Source organism: Saimiri boliviensis, chromosome 6, assembly GCF_048565385.1.
Source record: "Saimiri boliviensis isolate mSaiBol1 chromosome 6, mSaiBol1.pri, whole genome shotgun sequence".
In the NCBI taxonomy this organism is placed as follows: Eukaryota; Metazoa; Chordata; class Mammalia; order Primates; family Cebidae; genus Saimiri; species Saimiri boliviensis.
The window spans coordinates 77398057-77417222 of NC_133454.1; the positions used below are offsets into that span (position 1 = coordinate 77398057).

The 19166-nt window shown below is 44.9% G+C and overlaps 1 protein-coding gene across 14 annotated transcripts in view; it reads left to right on the forward strand.

Annotated features, from left to right (window-relative positions):
• The window catches only part of PPFIBP2 (PPFIA binding protein 2), a 143995-nt gene that overhangs the window by 110656 nt on the left and 14173 nt on the right, over positions 1–19166 (forward strand). For 7 of the 14 annotated variants that reach the window (XR_745078.3, XM_010339478.3, XM_010339565.3 and 4 more), the window contains 10 exons: positions 744–805; positions 1925–2000; positions 3423–3526; positions 5345–5412; positions 6953–7010; positions 8212–8253; positions 12398–12539; positions 13696–13728; positions 14143–14284; positions 14958–15086. Coding sequence is in view for 13 of the 14 variants with exons in the window: in XM_010339478.3 (XP_010337780.2) it covers positions 744–805; positions 1925–2000; positions 3423–3526; positions 5345–5412; positions 6953–7010; positions 8212–8253; positions 12398–12539; positions 13696–13728; positions 14143–14284; positions 14958–15086 (856 nt within the window). In the remaining variant the exon portion in view is untranslated. The remainder of the gene's footprint in view (positions 1–743; positions 806–1924; positions 2001–3422; positions 3527–5344; positions 5413–6952; positions 7011–8211; positions 8254–12397; positions 12540–13695; positions 13729–14142; positions 14285–14957; positions 15087–19166) is intronic. The other 7 variants (XM_010339508.3, XM_010339690.3, XM_010339782.3 and 4 more) reach the window with 1 other exon arrangement.

Below are 19166 nucleotides of genomic sequence, written 5' to 3' on the forward strand. Positions count from 1 at the left end.
TATTTCCATTTTGGAAAAGGTATAGATCCTCCTTTGAACATAATTCTAGCTATGTGCCAGTTTCTAGAGTATCTGGCAAATGACCTCCAGCTTCCTTAGGCTCTCCAGAACAGTTAAGGAAGAAATCAAGAGTCCCTCTTGGGTCCAAACTGAGAGAAGGCCACGGGTTTTCCATGACAGAATAACAGAGATTTCTCAGCCCATAAGGAAAGTCTGGTTTATGATGAAATAAGATTGTTTATCCTTAACCCCAGCATTTGCTTATATATGTATGTGCATACACACACACACACACATATTATATATATATACACACACATATACATATAGATATGTGTGTACACACATATATATACATATATCAATAAATCTAAACATTTGTTAGTCAATTTTGACTATATCCATTTTAAATTAAGCCAAGTACCCACTCTTTTACATAATTATTATTTCCCAGTCTTCATTCAACTGTGGATTTTATTTAATGTTAAATTCTCCTCTGCCTACAATTTGTCAGACTATATGTCTATAAAGAGAAGACAGAATACTAGGTTCCTTCATTTAGTAGTCTAACAAATATTTAAGGAGACCGAGTCTGTGGCAGACACCATCCTAGTCTTTCTAAAGAACTGAAGGAGCCATGTTCACATGGAAAGTCTTTGTGTGAACTTGGGAGGCATGGTAGCAAATGTGAATAGCTGTTTGCATTTATATAAATAATTATTTCTATACCTAAATTATTTTAGACCAAGAAATTCAACGTCTGAAAATGGGGATGGAAACTTTGCTGCTTGCCAATGAAGATAAGGTAAGATGCTCATTGGGCAGCCCTGTCTTTTCCCTGGTTGTGTCCCTGGCTCTTTTTGGTCCCTGTTGGTCTCTGATATTCTGGACAGGGCCATGCTCATGCCACTGACATATGGATATGTCAGGAGAATGACTTATGCCTCCTAGAGACTTGGCCTCAGCCACCTGTTTTTGGCTTTGGTAACTGGAAAGTTTGTCTAAATTGAATCTCCTAAAGGCAAATTAGAGCCCTGCCTGTTTATGCTGGTGTGGGGGGAAAAAATACTGCTGTGATCACTGCCAATATCCTAGCTCCTGCTGAAACCCCCAGTAAAACAGTCCACCAGTCACCCATGTGTATGATCTGATGATGGAACCATCATAGAGACGCTTGGCAGCATGCAGTGCCTCAGTTTACCCTGCCATCTTATATCTTTCACAGCTAATTTCAGCACAGTCATAAAATAGCCACCTCTATAAATAAAGAGTACCTGGCTGGTATAAACATCATCTCTGAGGAGCACAACCCTGCATTTTACAGATGAGGAAACAGACTCAAAGTGCTTAAGTAATTTGGCCCAAGGTCAGGTAACTAGTAAATAGCACAGCCAGCTTTCACATCCAAGTTTGTCTAGGACCTGTGTGGTCTCCCAAGCCCTTTTCACTGCCTTTGCCTTGAAAGAAATGATCTTCTCTGGGAAATTCCTCTGTAGTATCAGGTATCTCAGACTCCTACGGAACATATGAGTATATTGGGATAAATATGACTGCTTTATTTTAGTCATTTTTTGTGTAGCTCCAGAGGGCAACACTAGGACCAGAAGGCAGATTTCAAGGGCCACTTCAGGAAGGTAGGGAGACAGTGAGTTTCATGCTTCTGAAAATGTTTAAGCCCTGTGAAGGGTGTCACAGATAGATTGTTGACTCGCAGCCTTCAGGTAAAGCTGTGAATGCCTGCAGATGCCTATGAGGCCAACCACTGAAATCCCAGCTCTGTGGAATGGGGCCTGGACACACTTTTCCTTTGATTCCACAGGGGAGTTTCTTCTCCTTGTGTCCAGAACATAGTCTGGGTCCCAAAATGAAATCATCTGAGATGCCAGCATAGCATTAATCTAAATCTCTGCTTGCATTGTGGCAGGACCGTCGGATAGAGGAGCTTATGGGGCTGTTAAACCAGTACCGGAAAGTAAAGGAGATTGTGATGGTCACTCAAGGTAAGAGGAAAGGCGATCCTTCTGTGGTCGCTGAAAGATACTCCACCAGCTGCGTTAAATCCAGGGGCAGTCCTACTAGCAGCTGTTTCACCTCTATTTCAGAGAAGACTCCCGACTGGAGAATAGAGCTGTTTAGACCTTTCTGCATGGTGAGAAATTAGCAGTTGTTGATTTCCAGAAATGTTAGTAAACGGAAGTCAGCTAGCAAATGGAAGACCTTCGGGGACTATCCAGATCACCAAAAATATAAAGACTGTGGATTTCCCACCCTTGGAGGGTCTCTTATGCATCTTCCCAGGATGAAACCTTACAGGCAGCAAGTGTGTTAAACTTGGATCAAAAATCAACTCCGTGCCGTCACTGGGGATTAGAGCTTTTCCACCTCCTAGAAAATCTAAAGCTCTGCAGCTGACTCAGAGGGCCCTCTGGGAGCCTTCCTTGAGTTGTTGGGCCTGAGTTGCTGTAGGAAGTCACAGGACAGAGAGAGCTGCTGTGTTTAATATTTGCTGCCCTGACTGATGCAACCTGCAAGCAGCCTCAGTGTTCTTATGGGCATAGTGGCGCATATGCCAGGCTGCCTACATTGTTCATGCCATTGGCCTGGGTTCCCATCACAGATCCTGAGGAAGCGGCTGTTGTTTCACAGCACAGGGCTGCTCTGAAGGATATTTAGGAACCTCTGATTCTGGCTGAGCTTCTGCCGCTTCTTGGGAAGAAGCCAAGCCTCTGCCAGGATGTAGCTGACTGGTCACTGACCAGGACCTCTGCCAGCCCTCACACACAGCCCTCTTTTTTTTTTTTTTTTTGAGATGGAGTGTCACTCTGTCACCCAGGTTGGAGTACAGTGGTGCAATCTCAGCTCACTGTAACCTCCGATCCCCCAAGTTCAAGCAACTCTGGTGCCTCAGCCTCCTGAGTAGCTGGGATTACAGGCACCCGCCACCATGCCTCACTGATTTTTCTACTTTTAGTGGAGATGGGGTTTCAACATGTTGGCCAGGCTGGTCTTGAACTCCCAACTTCAAGTGATCCAGCCACTTCAGCCTCCCAAAGTGCTGGGATTACAGGCGTGAGCCAATGCACCTGGCCTCACAGCCCTCTTTAATCCTTTAAGATCATGGGTCAAGTCACTCTCAGGGCTTTAATTGCCTATGGCTAAGGAGTGAGAAGTTTAGAGGCAGGGGGTACATTACCTCTGTTCTGCAGATAAGCTTTGACCTTGAAATGATCCTGATGCCAGCCCTTGCTCAGATGCCCTGAAGAATCTTCAGAATCACACTCTTAATGTCCCTTTGTATATTTCTTAGTCCTTCATAATGAAGGAGAAACAATGTTAGAATTTCATGGTATAATTACAGGTTTCTGAACAATTCCCACAGTATGAATTCAACAGTTCACTCTTTTCTGCATTAATGCTTGCAGGGCCTTCAGAGAGAACTCTCTCAATCAATGAAGAAGAACCAGAGGGAGGTTTCAGAAAGTGGAACACTACAAATAAGGGCCCTGAAGAATTATTTAAACAAGAGGTACAGTGTTTCCATCCATGATGTAGGGTTTCAGCAGGTCCTCTGAGCTTGCCCTGAGCTTGTGGGAGGATCTAGTCTGACATATGTCAGGTACATATCTTCACAGGTGAATACTTAATGAAGTGCCCCTCAGGCTGTGATGGGGATAGGGGAGCAAAAGGCTGAGGCTCTGGCCTGTGCTCTGATTGGAAGGCAGCATGGTAAATACGGGAACTTTCAAGGTTAAGAATTCTCCTTTTTAGTCAGGCTCTTAGTTTCTTCTTTTCATTTTTTCTCTGGAATATAAGCATAGTCCAAATGTGTGGTTGATTTATCATCCACTCCTTCTCCAAGGTCTGCAGTCATGCCTGATACCCAGTAGAATTCAACAAAAATGTTTGTCGAATGAACAAATGAACGAACATGTCTTGCTCATTGAGAGGAATAACTGCAACCTCTGAAATGCTGCATTCTGGCTTGACAGATACCCTCTATAGCCAGGACACAGATTTTCCTTCTCATCTATTTCATTTGTATAAAATCTGGTCCCTATTGTCTGAATCTCTCTGGACTTAGGCTAGATACAAATAAACAAGACCTCAGGTGGAGGAGGGGCTTCAACCTATGGTTCAAAATATTCCTGAAACTCCAGACAATCAAACTCTAAAGGATCTTAGTGGCCTGCTTCAACCTTTTTAATTAACAGAGGAGCAAAAGATTCATCCAGTGATCCAGTTAATGACTCAGAACAAGCACCCCAGATTGCTGGCAGTTACAGAATAGTGGTGTCCAAGACTTACTGGACACCTCCATGTGGTCACTGTGATAAACACTGTCCTGGCAGAATCTGGACTTAACCCAGGTCTAACCACAAAGCCCAGGCTTTTAAAACTATACTCTAATGCCAGGGCTGTTCTTGTAGTAGACCAAGACGATGCTGGGGTCTAGAGCAAAGAGGCAATACTGGAGACACAGGACTGTGTTCTTTCATAACCACCATTAGCTCAAGGTGGCTCCACCTGTGATGCCAGGTGCACTACTGAAGGCACAGTGTTGCAGAAGGTACAATACTGAAGACAGACTGGACTGTCTTCTTTTATACCATCATTAGCTCATGGTCGCTCCACCTGTGATATTCTTTCCTTTCTTGCCTTAGCCAGTTCTTATTTCTCAAAATTCAGCTCAGCTATTCTCCTCTCTAAAGCTTTCCCAACTTTCCCACCAGTGAGAGGAAGCCCCCGTCTCCCACTGTTCCCATATTGTGTTACAGGTGTTGGCGCCATAAGAACACGTTGCATTGTTCTGCTATCCTAGTTTACTTGTCTGTCTCCCAGATGTGAGGAGTACTTGCTCCAGACCTGACACAGGGCCTGGCAGGGAGTAGATGCTGCTGCTGTTTGTTAGGCAACCGTATCGAATGGGATTCTCTCATTGAAAGCAACAAAATTTGACTCTGGCTAAGCTAAGCCAAAAGGAATCTTTTTGAAAGAGGATGCAGTGGCTCATGAATTAAAAGAAAAGCTGAAGAACCAAGCTCAGAAAGGGCAGGAGCAGAAAAAGCCCAGGAACCCAGGTCTCAGGAATCTACTGCTGGGATATAAACATGATCTAAGCTCTAGGGCCCAGGAAGGAGAGGCAAGCTGGCCCAGATGGACTGATAGGCCTACCACACCCCCTTGGCATCTTGAAAGAGCCGGGCATCTATAGTGATGTGTCCACCATGGCTGTACCCAGGGAGAAAATGTCTCCCTAAAAGGAATCATTTGAAGAAGGGGGAAAGATGGGGGGTGGTCCCCAGACAGACCGTCCTCTACCATGACTCTTCTCTCTCTGGTGCAGATACCTCCGGGATGTAGCTCTCCTACAGTGGGGCCACCTCCATTGCCACAGAAATCACTGGAAACCAGGTAAGAGGCCTGGGCATTTCCCCACAGCCACTGTGCTCTCAGACCTTCCTTGGGGCTGCCGAAGTGGATGGTGACTGGTCCTGTGTGTTGAGCATGGCTTCTGCATCCTAGGTGCACCTGCCCTTCTCTTCTCAGGGCACCTACAAACCAGGCCTACCCCTTTGGGCTACAGAAGGGCTTCTCATCCTTCAGGTTGAGGGTGTGGATCATTGTCACTGAGAAAGGACTTGGCCAGGGATTAGAGCTTCAGAGGAGAGGTGGCTGCAACTCATCTGTGTCTTACAGTGGCTACTCAGAGCTGAGAGCATGCCATGATATGTGTTGTTTTTGTCAACCTCTGCTTTCTGCTGTTGGAGTGAATTTAGCCCTTTGACAATCCAAGTTCTCTGAGGATGGCCATGTTTCCTCATAGCAATCGGTCTAATTGCTTTGGGGATGCTTCACAACAACGGACTAAAAATGGGTTTGCCTCTGAGGTCATTTGACTGCCAGCCGTCTTGTTCTCTCTAAAACAAACCTAAATCTAGTTCCCTATGTCTGCACTTTGGCACACATTTCCAAATTGAGCTCCATGCAAAGGAGATATGGAGGCTTCACTGCCAAGAGCAGGCTGCCTTTCAGGTAAGGTGTTGGGGCAGATGCCATAAGCATCACAGAAGCTCCCCAGAATGGTGCTGAGTCTCTGGAGCCTGCACTCTTGAGTCCACTTTCAAGAAAGCAGTTGTTCCTTTGAGCCTTTAGCCCCAGAGGAAAGTGGTAATGTTAGAGAAGTTAATCAGCCAATCCTTAGTTTCGGAGAGTAAGAATTGTGGTTTGTGAGTTCACTGAGGAAAGGTCAATACCAAGGAACTCACACTGGCCAGATTCACAAGAGACTAAGATTTTTCAAAATGCTGATTTATTTGTAGAAACTGAGAAATATGGCTGCCAAGGAGATTTGGCACAAGGTTACCCTTGTGACCACTGTGGCATGGCCTTTTGATGCATTTGGTGTCCTTCTCTGCAAAGTAGCCTCTGAGAGAGCCAAATTATTCTAAGCAGGCTAGATAGGGTGTGCAGATCCAGAGCAGAGTGTGGAAGGGTCCTAGCAGGTGATCTGGAGCCACGGCTGGCTAGTGTGTTCACCTCCACTCTAAGGAGGCTCAGGTCCCTCCTCCCTGGATTACTCTTAGAATCAGACAAGCCCAGCATCTGTGCCTTTCCCCTCTTCTGACTCTGTAGACATTGGTCTTTGATGACCGCACAATTGTCACCTTGGTGCAGCAGAATTTTAGTGTATTCTGGCTTTTTGCGCAAGAACATTTCATTTGGATTTAACTAGTGCCCTCATGCCCTTACTAACACATTGTTGAACCAATCTATCCCCCAGGGTGGGCCAGTCTCATTTTGTATGTAAAGGCTGTTATAAGAGGGGTTTTTTTTTCATGACCTTGAACCTAAGCCGAAGACCACTGGTTAAGCATTTGAAATGTCCTCTGCATGAGTGATAACATTTACCTCCTTCTCCAGTAATTCTTTCTTTCTTTTGTGTTTTTTTCAGGACTCAGAAAAAGCTCTCTTGTAGTCTAGAAGACTTGAGAAGTGGATCTGTGAATAAGGTCAGCTCATCAACCTACCCTTAAGGGTGACTGAGTTACTTTTTTGGGCCTAGCCTAGTACTGGGATATGGGTAGGTCCTGGTCCCTACGTTGTAGAAGATTTTATAAAGTTGTGGGGAAAACAGGAATCACATGAACATTTTGAGAAAATTAATCAGGTGTGGTCCAAAGCATCTTAGAGGAAGAACAATTCAGGAAATGCTGCCCGGAGTTGATGAGAGATGTTGAGGTAGGCAAAGCTTGGTTAAAGTCTGCTGGGCACTGGCAGGTTTTGGGAAATGGTGGGGAGTAGGAGAAGGTAAGGTCAGAGCCATGAGACAGATCGAGCCAGGGAAGATGATGACTACTGGTCCTGTATCCCTGGGGAACCTGGGGGCATCGTACAGACAGACTTTTTATTGGTGAATTAATGTGAGTAAAGGAGATGATCCCAGGGAGAAGATGGGGGATCTTTAGGATGTTGAAGAGTGAGCTGTTCTAAGAGTCTGGGAAGATGAGGAGGGTTTTGTGGCTCCTTAGATGGGAGTAGCCCTTGATCATGTGGGTGGACCTCACACTGCAGGGGACAGTAGCAGGCTCTTGAGCTTGGTCATTAGAGACCGAGGGAGCCTGCCCTGATAGAAACCCTTCACTGAGCCCATGCTGCATGCCATCCCTTGGTCTCCAATAACGTTGGTCAGCCTCCCTGTTGAAACAATGGAGAACCATAAAGGCTGAAGTTGGCAGGAGCCCTGGGCTCATTCAGTGGCTCTGCTTTCATGGTCATGTGTCCCTCAGTTGCCGTGACCATTTTGCTGGCAGCTGTCTAGGACATCTGTCCAAGGCAGGCGTCCCCAGACTTTTTACACAGGGGGCCAATTCACTGTCCCTCAGACCATTGGAGGGCCGCCACATACTGTGCTCCTCTCACTGACCACCAATGAAAGAGGTGCCCCTTCCTGAAGTGCGGCGGGGGGGCAGATAAATGGTCTCAGGGGGCCGCATGTGGCCCGCAGGCCATAGTTTGGGGACACCTGGTCCAAGGAGTTGGACAGGGATCTGTGTTTTCTGCCGTGGATGGTGATTACCTGGCATTAAGATGTGAAGGGAGGGGATGAGCCTTTCAGATTTAAGCAGACGGGTAGTCCTGAGTTGTTGCTGTTTGTGAATAACACAAGTCTCTTTTTCTCTACATAAACGAAATCCTCTTGTTACTCCATAGTGTATGGACGGGAACCAGCTCTTCCCGGTGGTAGAGCCCAAGGTACATTGACTTCATGCCCTGTTGCCTATTTGGGGTTACACTGTTTGCAAGTATTTTAATTTAGCAAGTCATAGTTTTTGTAGCCTTAAAATGTACTAACTGTAAGGGGGTAAGAGGGGAAAGATCAACTTTTCCCTCCCATTTTATCTTTATATGCACCCAGCTATTTAACACGCTTTCACTGCCATTATCTGTGGGACAGAATTTATTATTACCACCTCCATTTTACAGGCTCAGAGAAATTAATGTTTAACCAAGTTGACTTAATCCCTAGGAAGGGGTTGCTATGATCTCAGCACACTATCATCCTTTCTGTGTGCTGATATGTCATGGTTAAAAAAAAAAACCACAAATGCACACTCAGTCCCACTTTGGTGAACAAGTCATGTTATAAAAATTCCATTAGGACTAATTTTCTTTAGGGAATCCTGTTGTGGAAGAGGATTAAGTTTTTAGGCCAGTGCACAAATGTTGAGCCCATAAAGAAATGAAGATTCATATAATTAACATAATTTAAGCCACACCCAACCACAATTTATAACAGTATATGGAAAATGTATTGTGAGGCTGATGGCATTTCCCTTCTCTGTCCCCTGCCTCCATGTCCAGCTGAAACATGGAGCTTCTCATTGCTTGCTGACTTCTGCCTGAGGGGGTCATTTTATATTTTCACATCCATGTGGTAAAATGAGGCATCTCTGCTCCACCACATCTGCTTAAGAGAAAGATCTTTTCTGCACCTCTGCATCTACATAAGGGGCTTCTCTACACTTCCATATTTGTTGCGGTTGGTGCTTCAAGTGGGCAGCCATTCCTTGCGCCATCTGAACTGTACAGCAAAAGTCTTCTGCCTGCTCCCTTGCCCGGGTGCTCTGGAACACAGACCCTTGAGTCTGGGGTTTGTGTGATCCCTTTGTGAACTGAAAGGCTTCTTGTGAGGACAGCTGTTAAATCGCTCAGCAGTCCCCGCTCCCACCACAGCTTCACAGAGGTCATTCACAGGTGTTTCTAAAGTACATCTGTAAGTGACCACCTGCTCCTTTGGAAGCACGCCCAGCTCACAGGCTTAAAGTTCAAGATCCCAATTTGATTACCAAGAAATATGAGTGGTATCAGACTATTTATAAAGAAAAAAATGCTCCAGATTAAAAGATTAATTTTGTATGGTTTTGCCCATAATCACAATCTTATACAATCTTAGTTATTTAATATGGCCACCCCTCTCCTCAAACCCACATACACCACTGCCATCCCAGAACCGTTCCACAGGGCCAGAACTGTTCCAGAGCCATCTTTCTGCAGCAGCCCTAACTTTTGTGTCTGGCACTTGCTTAAACTGGCTCTTGCTTTCTGTGACTTCATTGTAAGACATGCTTTGTATTCTTTTCCAGCTCTGTGAGCTTCCCTAAAATGTGCATCTGCTGATCCTCTCTCTTCGTGTCTAGCCCATGGATAACGTCAGTCTCCCCTACTTCTGACAGCTCTAGAATTTAAGTTCCTCATGCCCTCTCTGACTGCTTTGTTCTCTGGACTGCATATTACCTTCTTATGTGCATGGATCGCAAGTCTTTCAAGCTGCTGCTTAGTCTACTTAGGATCAGTACTAGTTTCTCAATGTATTCTTTAAGTTGTGCCCTGGACCAGACTGTGATATTCTAGATGTAGTCTGACCAGTGCCTGCTTTGGTAAAAACTGCTCTTCTAGATTGCTGTTTCTTTAGGTCCTGGGTATGTGATATTTCCTGTGCTTCTGTTTATCCAGTGTCCACTGTGTGCTGGGCCCTGTGGCTATGTTATTTCCTGGCAAACCTGAGGCAGGAATTGTTATTCTCCTTTTAGAAACGACCAAACAGAGGTCCTGAGAGGTGGAAGAGAAAGAGCTTTGCCTGATTTGGTCTGACTCAAAGCCTAGGCCCTCTCTACTCTGGCATGCTGCTTCTCTGTTCTAATTTAAAGCAGCTGGATAATCAGTTTTATACTACTCTCTTGTCTGGGGCTTCTGTTCCCCCACAGCCAGGAGGATTATTCTTTTTGGAGACAGGAGAAACAGAAATGGAGTTAAGCATCTCTGTTTCCTCTGCATCACGTCTCGACATTGCACCACCTTCTCCATCAGTGAGTCATTTCTTCCCAGCTCTTATTCTTGGCCTGAGTAGAACCCAGAGAGCCCTTTCCATTGTCCTTGATTCCTTTTTGCTGTCTTTCTTACTGGTCTGGGCTGCCTTTTAAACCCCATCCTTGGATTAGGTATCTGTTCTCTTCGCATCTCAGCTCCTCAGGGAGTTCCCTGCTGGCCCACTTGGCTCCTCGGCTGTCTCAGCCCTGCCTTGAGGGAGCATGTGTGATGATATAGTCAGAAACCTGTTCTTGAGAGCCCTGCCCTCCTCCCATGTGTCCTATGTAAGGTGGAGCTTGGAGTCATGCCCTTCAGGTCTCTAAACTTTTTGAACACTACCTTCTCATTGTCAGTGGTTCCTGGGTCTGACTGCATTCATATAATCTGAGATGCTTGTCAAAAATACAGACCCATGGGGTGTGCTTCCAGGAAGACTGAATCAGGGACTGGGCACAGGAGGGATCTGGAAACTCATATTGTTTGTACAAGTGCCCCAGGTAATTATGAAGAACAGCCGGCACGTGAACTACCATTTGGAAACTGTGGGTCTTGACCACATACATGTCTGATCATATCTAATCTTTAGCTCATGGGTCATCACAGACTTGAAAATCTCATGGCCTTCATCTCTCAAGGTTCTAGTTACTTCTACTCTACCAGCCAGTTCTTTCAGAATTCAGTTTACTCTTCCTGTATCTCTCCTTTCTGAGCTATTTATAGGGAGTTACAGTCATTGTTCAATGAATGAACTGAATCTCAATTTCTAGGACATGCATTTATAAGGAAATTGAATTCAGAAATATATCGGATACTTGGCTTTTAGCTAAATGGAACTTCAAAGGATGTTTCAGTCACAGCAGCCGCCCATTACTGTTCTGACTTGCCAGTTTGAAATCTGTTTTGTCTTTCATATTACTTTTCTTCTGAATCTAATCAGGTGATCCACAGTCAATTCCTTTTGGTGACATCGCTTCAATTTCTATCTCCTTTTGTTCTCACTTTCACAGTGCATTCCACTGTTTCTCTCAGGTTTGCAGATTTAGAGGCCATTATATGCCTCTTTGCTGAATAAATGCTATCTTCTTCCTCATTTAATCAGCTTGGTTCTTTGGGACCTCTCCATGGCCAGAGTCCAAGCATGGAGCTGGGTGCACTGAGGCTCTACCTTGTGTAGACTGTAATCCTAAGTTCCTAAAGGAGCTCATTGCCATGTAGTCCTCTGGTCCATTTCTTGTCATCATCTCCCCAAGGGTGTGCATATCTTCTTGCTTGCCTTAACATGATGTTTTTCAAGAAACCATTATCACAATATAGATTTTTTTTCTTTTGCTACAGATTTAAACTATAATTTCCCTTCCATAGCATACCTGCTCTCAGGCAAGATCTGTATCATTTGTGCAGTTGGTCAAGCCCTCACAGAGGTCTGCCCTTGCCTGATCTGAGGAAGGATCCCAATAGCAGAAGCACCTCTCTCCTCACCACAGGAAAACAAATCTGGGAGAAACAGAGAAGCCCAGTGGTGAAAGCAAATCTGGGAGAAACAGAGAAGCTCATAGCAGACTGAGCTCAGCTTCCTCTCTTACAGAAGTGTTATTTTACATATGTATGTATGTATGTATGTATGTATGATAAAGCATGAGGCAGCTTTTATGAGAATGCCAGTTTTTATATCCAAAGAGCTTACAGGGTAATTCACAGCTGTTAATTCATCGAGTCTCTGAGCACTAGGCCAGACAGCAAAGGGCACTTTGCAAGACAACTTCACTTCCTGTTAGAGGCAGTTGCAGTCAGCTCTGGATTTGCACCTGACTCCGTCCCTGTCTTACTGTGTGGCTTTGGAAAAGTTTCTTCCTTCCTTGGAACTCTATTCCCCTTTGTCAGACTAGCTAAATAATCTTTGAGGGGTCTTTGAGTCACCATATATGAAAAATGGCTCTTGAAAAACTGGGAATTGTTCTGTATCCAAGGATTTCCCAACTGAGGCCGACAGCTAAACAGATACCTTTCTCTTTCTTTCACCTTCCAATAGGACGGCCCTTTCTTGGCAGAGCACAAATACCCCACTTTACCTGGGAAGCTTTCAGGAGCCACACCCAATGGAGAAGCTGCCAAATCTCCTGCCACCACCGCCTGCCAGCCTGATGCCACGGGGAGCAGCCTGCTGAGGCTGAGTGAGTGTCCAGCCCTGGTGCTGGTGACCTCTAAGCAGTGTCCTTGGCACTTTGAGTGATTATACAAAATTCTTGTACCTACCACCACAATCCGCAATTGGAGAATGGTGGGGTGGGTGGCTGGAACAAGCTGTACCTTGAGGTGGTCCCACCTCTAGAGGCTCCCCCTGGGTGAGCTGTTTTCTATGGTCAGCAATCCATAGTCTCAGCAAACCAGGGTGTGTGTATCCCCTACTTCTATCCGGCTGCAGTTTTCACCCTCATTTCCTCTCTTCTTCTCTTCCTCCTCTCGAACCCCTTCCTTTCCTTCCTAGCATTGTTTTCCCTCCTCTCAGAGACCCCGTTCTACCCTTCCTGCCCCTCATGCTTCCTTCCTCTGTCATTCTGATCTTCTCTCTCCTGTCTCCACCTTCTTCTCTGCAGCTTCCCTATTCCCAGTAGGAGGGTATCATGCACTCCAAGTAGGAGCATTTCCTTAGGCAAATGGAGTCAGTGGCCAATGGGCAAGGGTGTCGGTCTACAGGTATCCTTTCGGTGGGTAAGATCTGAAACCACAGAGGCTTTTGCTGCTTTGCGTTCAAAATAGGCCATCTTTCCCCAGCAGCAGCAGAAGATTCAACGGGCCCAGAGGGAACATTCTGGTCCTGGCACAGTTCTTCCTGAGGCCCCTCAGCCTCAGTTATTCCCTGAGCTAGCCCATGTGTTGGCTTCGTGAAGGCCAGCTCTGCCCTTGGCTGCAGGAACTCCAGATAAGCCCTGGAATTAGTGTGTTCTAGTGACACTCAAACTGGACTCACCACGGCTTCAGCTTGTTCTAGTCTGAGCTGAGTGAGCCCAGGCACCTGCACAAGAGTTGCCTGTGGCCTGGAGTTTTCAGCCCCTGCTGCTGTCCCTCCCTGTCCCTGAGTGTGGACACCTCAGCCTGTCACAGAGAGGCACCAGGAGCACGTGGTCCCCTCACATGAAACCCTCTCAGTCTCAGTCACCACTCACCCTATCCTTCTCCATGGGATTATTTTTCTTTCTGTTTGAGTTTTTCTCTCTTGCTCGATGACACTCTTTTGTTTATTTCTTTGCTTCCCCATAACTCTGTTGGGCTGGACTTTGGCCTCTCTTGTTTCTTCATGTGGCTTCTCTGCTTCTTGGTTCACTGGAGACCGTGGCCGGAGTGTCAGTGCCCCCGTATTAGGTACTGTACCCATTCCAGGTGAGGTGGAGAGTGAGAATGCCTTTGTTTCCCTACCCTAACCCTCCCCCTCACCAACACTCAGCCAGGGTCCCCCTACTGCCTGCGTGCCTACATCTCCCCGTGAGAAAAGAGAGCAAGCTCCTTGTTGGAATAATCCACAAGTACTTGGACCCCAAAGCCTTAAAATTAAAGACATTAGCTCACCTAGATTTGAAACATTGAGCTCACTAATTTCTCAGCAAGAAAGCCTGGAATCCCCACTAGTCTCTGGGATCTGGTATGGAGTTCTGCCCTGAAGGCAGAGCTGGCCAGATTCTCTGGACTCCCACTGAAGGGGAGGGCCCAGGCTTGGGAGAGAAGGGTTCTGGAGGTCACATCCTTACATTCACGTTCATTGCCTTCTTCCAATCTCAGGAGACACAGAACGTGGCTGGGATGACACTGTGGTGGTCAGTGACCTGTCATCCACATCATCGGGCACTGAATCAGGTCCCCAGTCTCCTCTGACACCAGATGGTAAACGGAGTCCCAAAGGCATTAAGAAGTTCTGGGGAAAGTAAGTTGGTGCTGTTGGTGATAATTATATTGCTTGGAATTTTTCTTTTTGATTAGGCAAAGAGTCTCTGGAAGCCCCTGGTCCATCAGACATTGAAACAGCAGTCAAATCAGATTGGTCACATTTAAAGAGAAGAATCTGAGTTATTTTCAGCGTCAAGAGAAGAAGTATGAAAGGCACCCATTAAATATATCCAGTTGCCTTTCATGTCATGCATCCTTGCCACACACCCATTCCACACACCCTGAACATAATCTCTGCAGCTTATACTACATGGGTTTTGGGACAGACACAGATGGGACTATATTCTTCCTTCTTAGGAGTCAGTCTGTCTTAAGAAATCTTTGAAAAATCTTTGAAAGCTGAGTACTTGCTGGCCCAAGTGATCCACTTTGTGACATGAGGCAGAAACTGGGGCCTTCTACAAAGCATCAAACTTTGCTCTGACCTCTATGGCAAGTGACTAAATCCTAGAGGCAGGATTAGAATTGAGGCTTGAGTCTGGCCGAGGAGTTGCGACAGGTTGTGATCCTTGGTCTCTGGGAAGGTACTGAGAAGCACTGCTGCCCAGAGTCACAGTTCTGGCCTGCATGGCCTTGCAAAAGAGGAAGTGCAGCGACTGTAGGCTTTCAGACTCTCCCATGACAGTCTCCACGGACTCTTCTCCACGCAGAATCCGAAGAACTCAGTCAGGAAATTTCAACACAGATGCGTTGGGGATGGCAGAGTTTCGACGAGGTGGGCTCCGGGCAACCGCAGGGCCGAGACTCTCTAGGACCAGAGATTCCAAGGGACAGAAAAGGTAAGGCTCCCTCCAGTCCATCTACAAAAAGTCGTGTGAAATCCTGGCCAGGGTGAAGCAGGGCAAGGGTTTCTGGTTGTCCCACAGCCTCCAGAAATGGAAGGCAGGAGCCCGTAGTGCAGAGCTTCTCAACTTGTCCATTCAACACGCATGGACATTGCTCATGCTTACAAGTATGCCGAGGTGAAGACAAGAAGTTCCCTACAGCTGGAGCTGGCTAGGGTAGGAGGTGGCCCTCGGGCCTCCCTGAGCACCTCAACAGTGCTACACACCTATGTTCCATTCTCAGCAGTGGGTTTACACACTGAATTGAGTAGCCTTGGTGCAGCCAGGAAGAGCACAGACTCTGGGACTCCTAGGAATCTCTGCTCAGTCACTTCCTAGCTGTGAGCCCTGAGCTAGGTTATACAGTATCTCTCTATGCCTCCATTTCCTCACTTGTAAAGTAGATGTCAAAAACAAGTGTTTTACTAAAGTTCTCATGAGGATTACATGAGCTTCTGCATCAGCTGTCTGCCATTCAAGGGTCAACAGCCTCTAGTATATTTGGGAAAGTGAGCCTTGTCTCTTACCCACCTCTGGGTCAGTCATCCACAAAGACTCTGCAGAAAGATGTCAGTGGAGCTGGCCACACCTGCTATTATTTTTTATAATCCTACTGTGCCAAACTTTACTGTAGTATGTTAACTAAAGGGGGTTGCAAAGGGATGGCACTGGAATCAAAGTGGGAAGTTTCGTGTGACTTTCCCCATCATACCCTAATATAAAAGCATAGAAAACATTAAACTTCTCTGGATGTGTCCCTGGCAGAAACCCTCCAGTTACTAGCTTTACTCACTTCCTTTCGATATCCCTGCTCTGAAAAACAGTATCTCCCTTCAAGCCTGCACAGGTGAATCTTTACTCCTGTATTTTGGGGAAACCCCTTTCCATATTCTCTCTCCAGTCAAGCAGAACCTACAATACATCACCTCCACCAGAATATCTCCTAAGTTCTGAGTTACTCAGCCAAGATCAGTACCCCTGGGGGCTTTCCACAGGATTCGAATGTGGCATTTTATATCTAACCAAAAGGGGAAAAAGTAAGGCTTAACTCTCTTCAGTTTAGTCCCCTCAAGATTCCCATATACCAATGCAAAGTACAGGTCATTACTGGATAAGATACATATAATTTAAATATCAGTTCTCAGAAATAATACAGTCTAGATTCCGATTAAGGAAGAAAAGCATTTCCCTAAATGCTTCATATTTTTTGCAGACCTGCATCCCCTGTGGAAGGGAGCCTTCACTTACGCTGCTCACGGACATACTTCACTTCCCTAGCTTGCCAAACGGGTTTCTTGTCTCTGCCAGGTCCTCCTGGTGCATGAGATACGGGACCTTTCCAGATCAATTTATTCTTTGACAAGTATCCCCAGGCTCCAGGTGCCTTAAAAAGAAGCAATAGAATGTGTAGACCATTAGCTTTTAGAGGCTAGAGAACCTAAGGACCTAGTCTAAGTCAGAGACTAAATCAGAGCCCTTAGAATACAGGTGAGGGGACGGAAGGCAGCAAAGCACACTGCCATGTGTGTACCTATGCAACAATCTTGCATGTTCATCACATGTACCCCAAAACCTAAAATGCAATAAAAAAAAAAAAAAAAAAAAAAAAAAAAAAAAAAGAAAGTGAGCCAGAGAAGGCTTACCTGTATATTCAATAATTAGATATTCCAATTTACCTAGCAATCTTCTCAATGTAGACATTACTGTTATTTCTGATTTATCTGAGCTGAAAAAAAAAAATCAAGCTATAGCAAGCTTTAATGATTCATCTTTGTTTTAATTCTGGCTAGTTCTCGAAAGATTGATTCTAGAAGGAGAGTCATTGGGACGGGGTGCAGGAACTTTTCTAAGACCCCTCAGCATTGTCCCTGGAGTAGAAGCGCATGGTTAGGGAGCCATCTGTATTCTGCCAGTCACTTTAGGGTATGGGGTAACCAGGGTCAGTAACTTTCTTTGCCAAAGAAAAGAAATTGCAGTTCTAGCCACAGGGCTGCTTTGTTCGAATGTCTTTGTGCTTTGTTAACCATAACAGTAGATGATAAAGGGAAGAAGTGTGAAGAGGTCCTGATGAGATTGTTAGGTTTATCCTAACAGTGCAAAATGAATTTGCTGGTGGACAAGAAAGGCCTTTACGACTCTTAAGTAGAAATTTGGTATATGTTAATGTCCTCTGGTAATACTTATAATTTATAGATATTAATATTTAGGTGTAGCTTTAAAACTGTTGCTCGTATTCTTTAGGAAATGCGCTTTTTTAGTGAAAGCCTCCAGCCCCAACCTTTCTTTGTTCAATAAAACAATTTATTTTTTTAATATGATCTTTGATAATATTGTGTAGGCCCTCTGTCCCAGATTATGGAAGAACACGTTTATTGTCTTTCTTCTCCCAGGTAAAGTTTTACCAATTTGCATTCCAATCAGCCCTGCTGGACAGAGAGTGCCTATTATACCCACATCCTTATCAGCATGAAGTATTTAAATGTTTCTTTTTTAAAGTTTTCTATTTTTATGAACCTCCAAATTACATTTGCATTGGTAATTTAGTTTTCATGTTTGTCGTTTTAGTTCTTTTGTGAATTATCTGCGTCTTATTCATTATTTAATTAGTAATGTATTTCTTATAGATTTCTAACTGTTCTCTATTAAGAATTAAATCCTGTGTAAAAATTGGGACAAAGTATTTATAGGTTTGTGTTAGAATTTTACTTTTGTTTGTGATACTTTAATACATGGAATTTTTGTGTTTATATAGAATTAGGTTCATCCACTTTGTGAACTCTTTCATTTTTTAAATTTTTTCTGTGATTTTTAAAAACTTTGAATAATCCATTTAGGATTTATTTTAGTATGTGTGTTTATTATGAGTTACTATTTTTTTAGAAAAAGGCAGTAAAGTATAATGTTTAAGGCAAACAGGTTCTAGAGCCACATGGCTGGATCCTATCTTTGCAGTGTTTTTTTTTTTTTTTCTGAGTTGATCTACTGAGTGTATTGCCCTAGGACTCCAGCTTTAAGGTGTCCCCAATCCTACCGCTCCCCTGCCCTGGGCCCCATTTTGTTTCCTTTTCCTACATGCACAGTCAGTCAGATTCATCATGAATGTAAAGACACTTAAGCTTCGGGGACCCTCACTTGTATAGAACCCTTCCAGAGTCCAGAGAGAGTTTGATCATAGTGTTGACAGGGCCAGGTGTTTTGAAAATTTGGCATTAAAAAAGGTATTTTAAACACAGCCAGTTTTAAGACTCCTGACTCTTTTTACTCCAACTTTCCCTTGGCCTACACTTTTCCGTATAACAGATGGTATTAGGGCAGCTGTGAGGGTTTCGGGGGACTTGTTAAGGGGAAGTTGACCTGGGGATCCATGTTGTTTGGGTTTAGGGTAGGGTGGGGTGTGCGTGTGTGTGGTTTATAGACACTGCATGTTTAGTTTAGTGAAGTTTGATTCACTAGCTTTCCCACTGCACAAGTGGCTTCCAGGATTACTTCCACTTCCCATTGTGCCGATTGGCTTAGCACTCCGTACTCACTGATGAACTGTATAATTACAAATGTGCCATGTCCTCTCCCCCTCCGATGAGAAGGGGGAGATGAGATCAAATATGAGAAGAGCATATTTGATAAATCTCAGCTACATCATTTGAACTGCAATTTGAAAAGACGCTTTGGAGTATGTCAGCAAAATAAATGGTTTGACTATAGATGAAGGGCATCTTCTCTGTCATCTCCAGATTATTTCCTAGAATGTTGAGTGGTGCCCTGGTGGAGGATATGGGAGATGCTGGCACTGAGAGGAGCTGAGGGGGAGGTGCAGAAGCTGGGTCTGATACTGTGCGAGCACCTCAAGGCCTAAGAGGGAGGAGAGGATCACAAAACAAAAAATGGGAAGACTACTGGAGATGAGGATCAGAGCTCTAGGTGCTTTTTGAAAAGGTCTATAGGACAGAGGTTTTCAAATCATGATCTCAGAAACACTTATTTTCCCTTTAGAACTGAAATGTTAGGTTCACAAAGACTACGCAAAATATGAAAGTT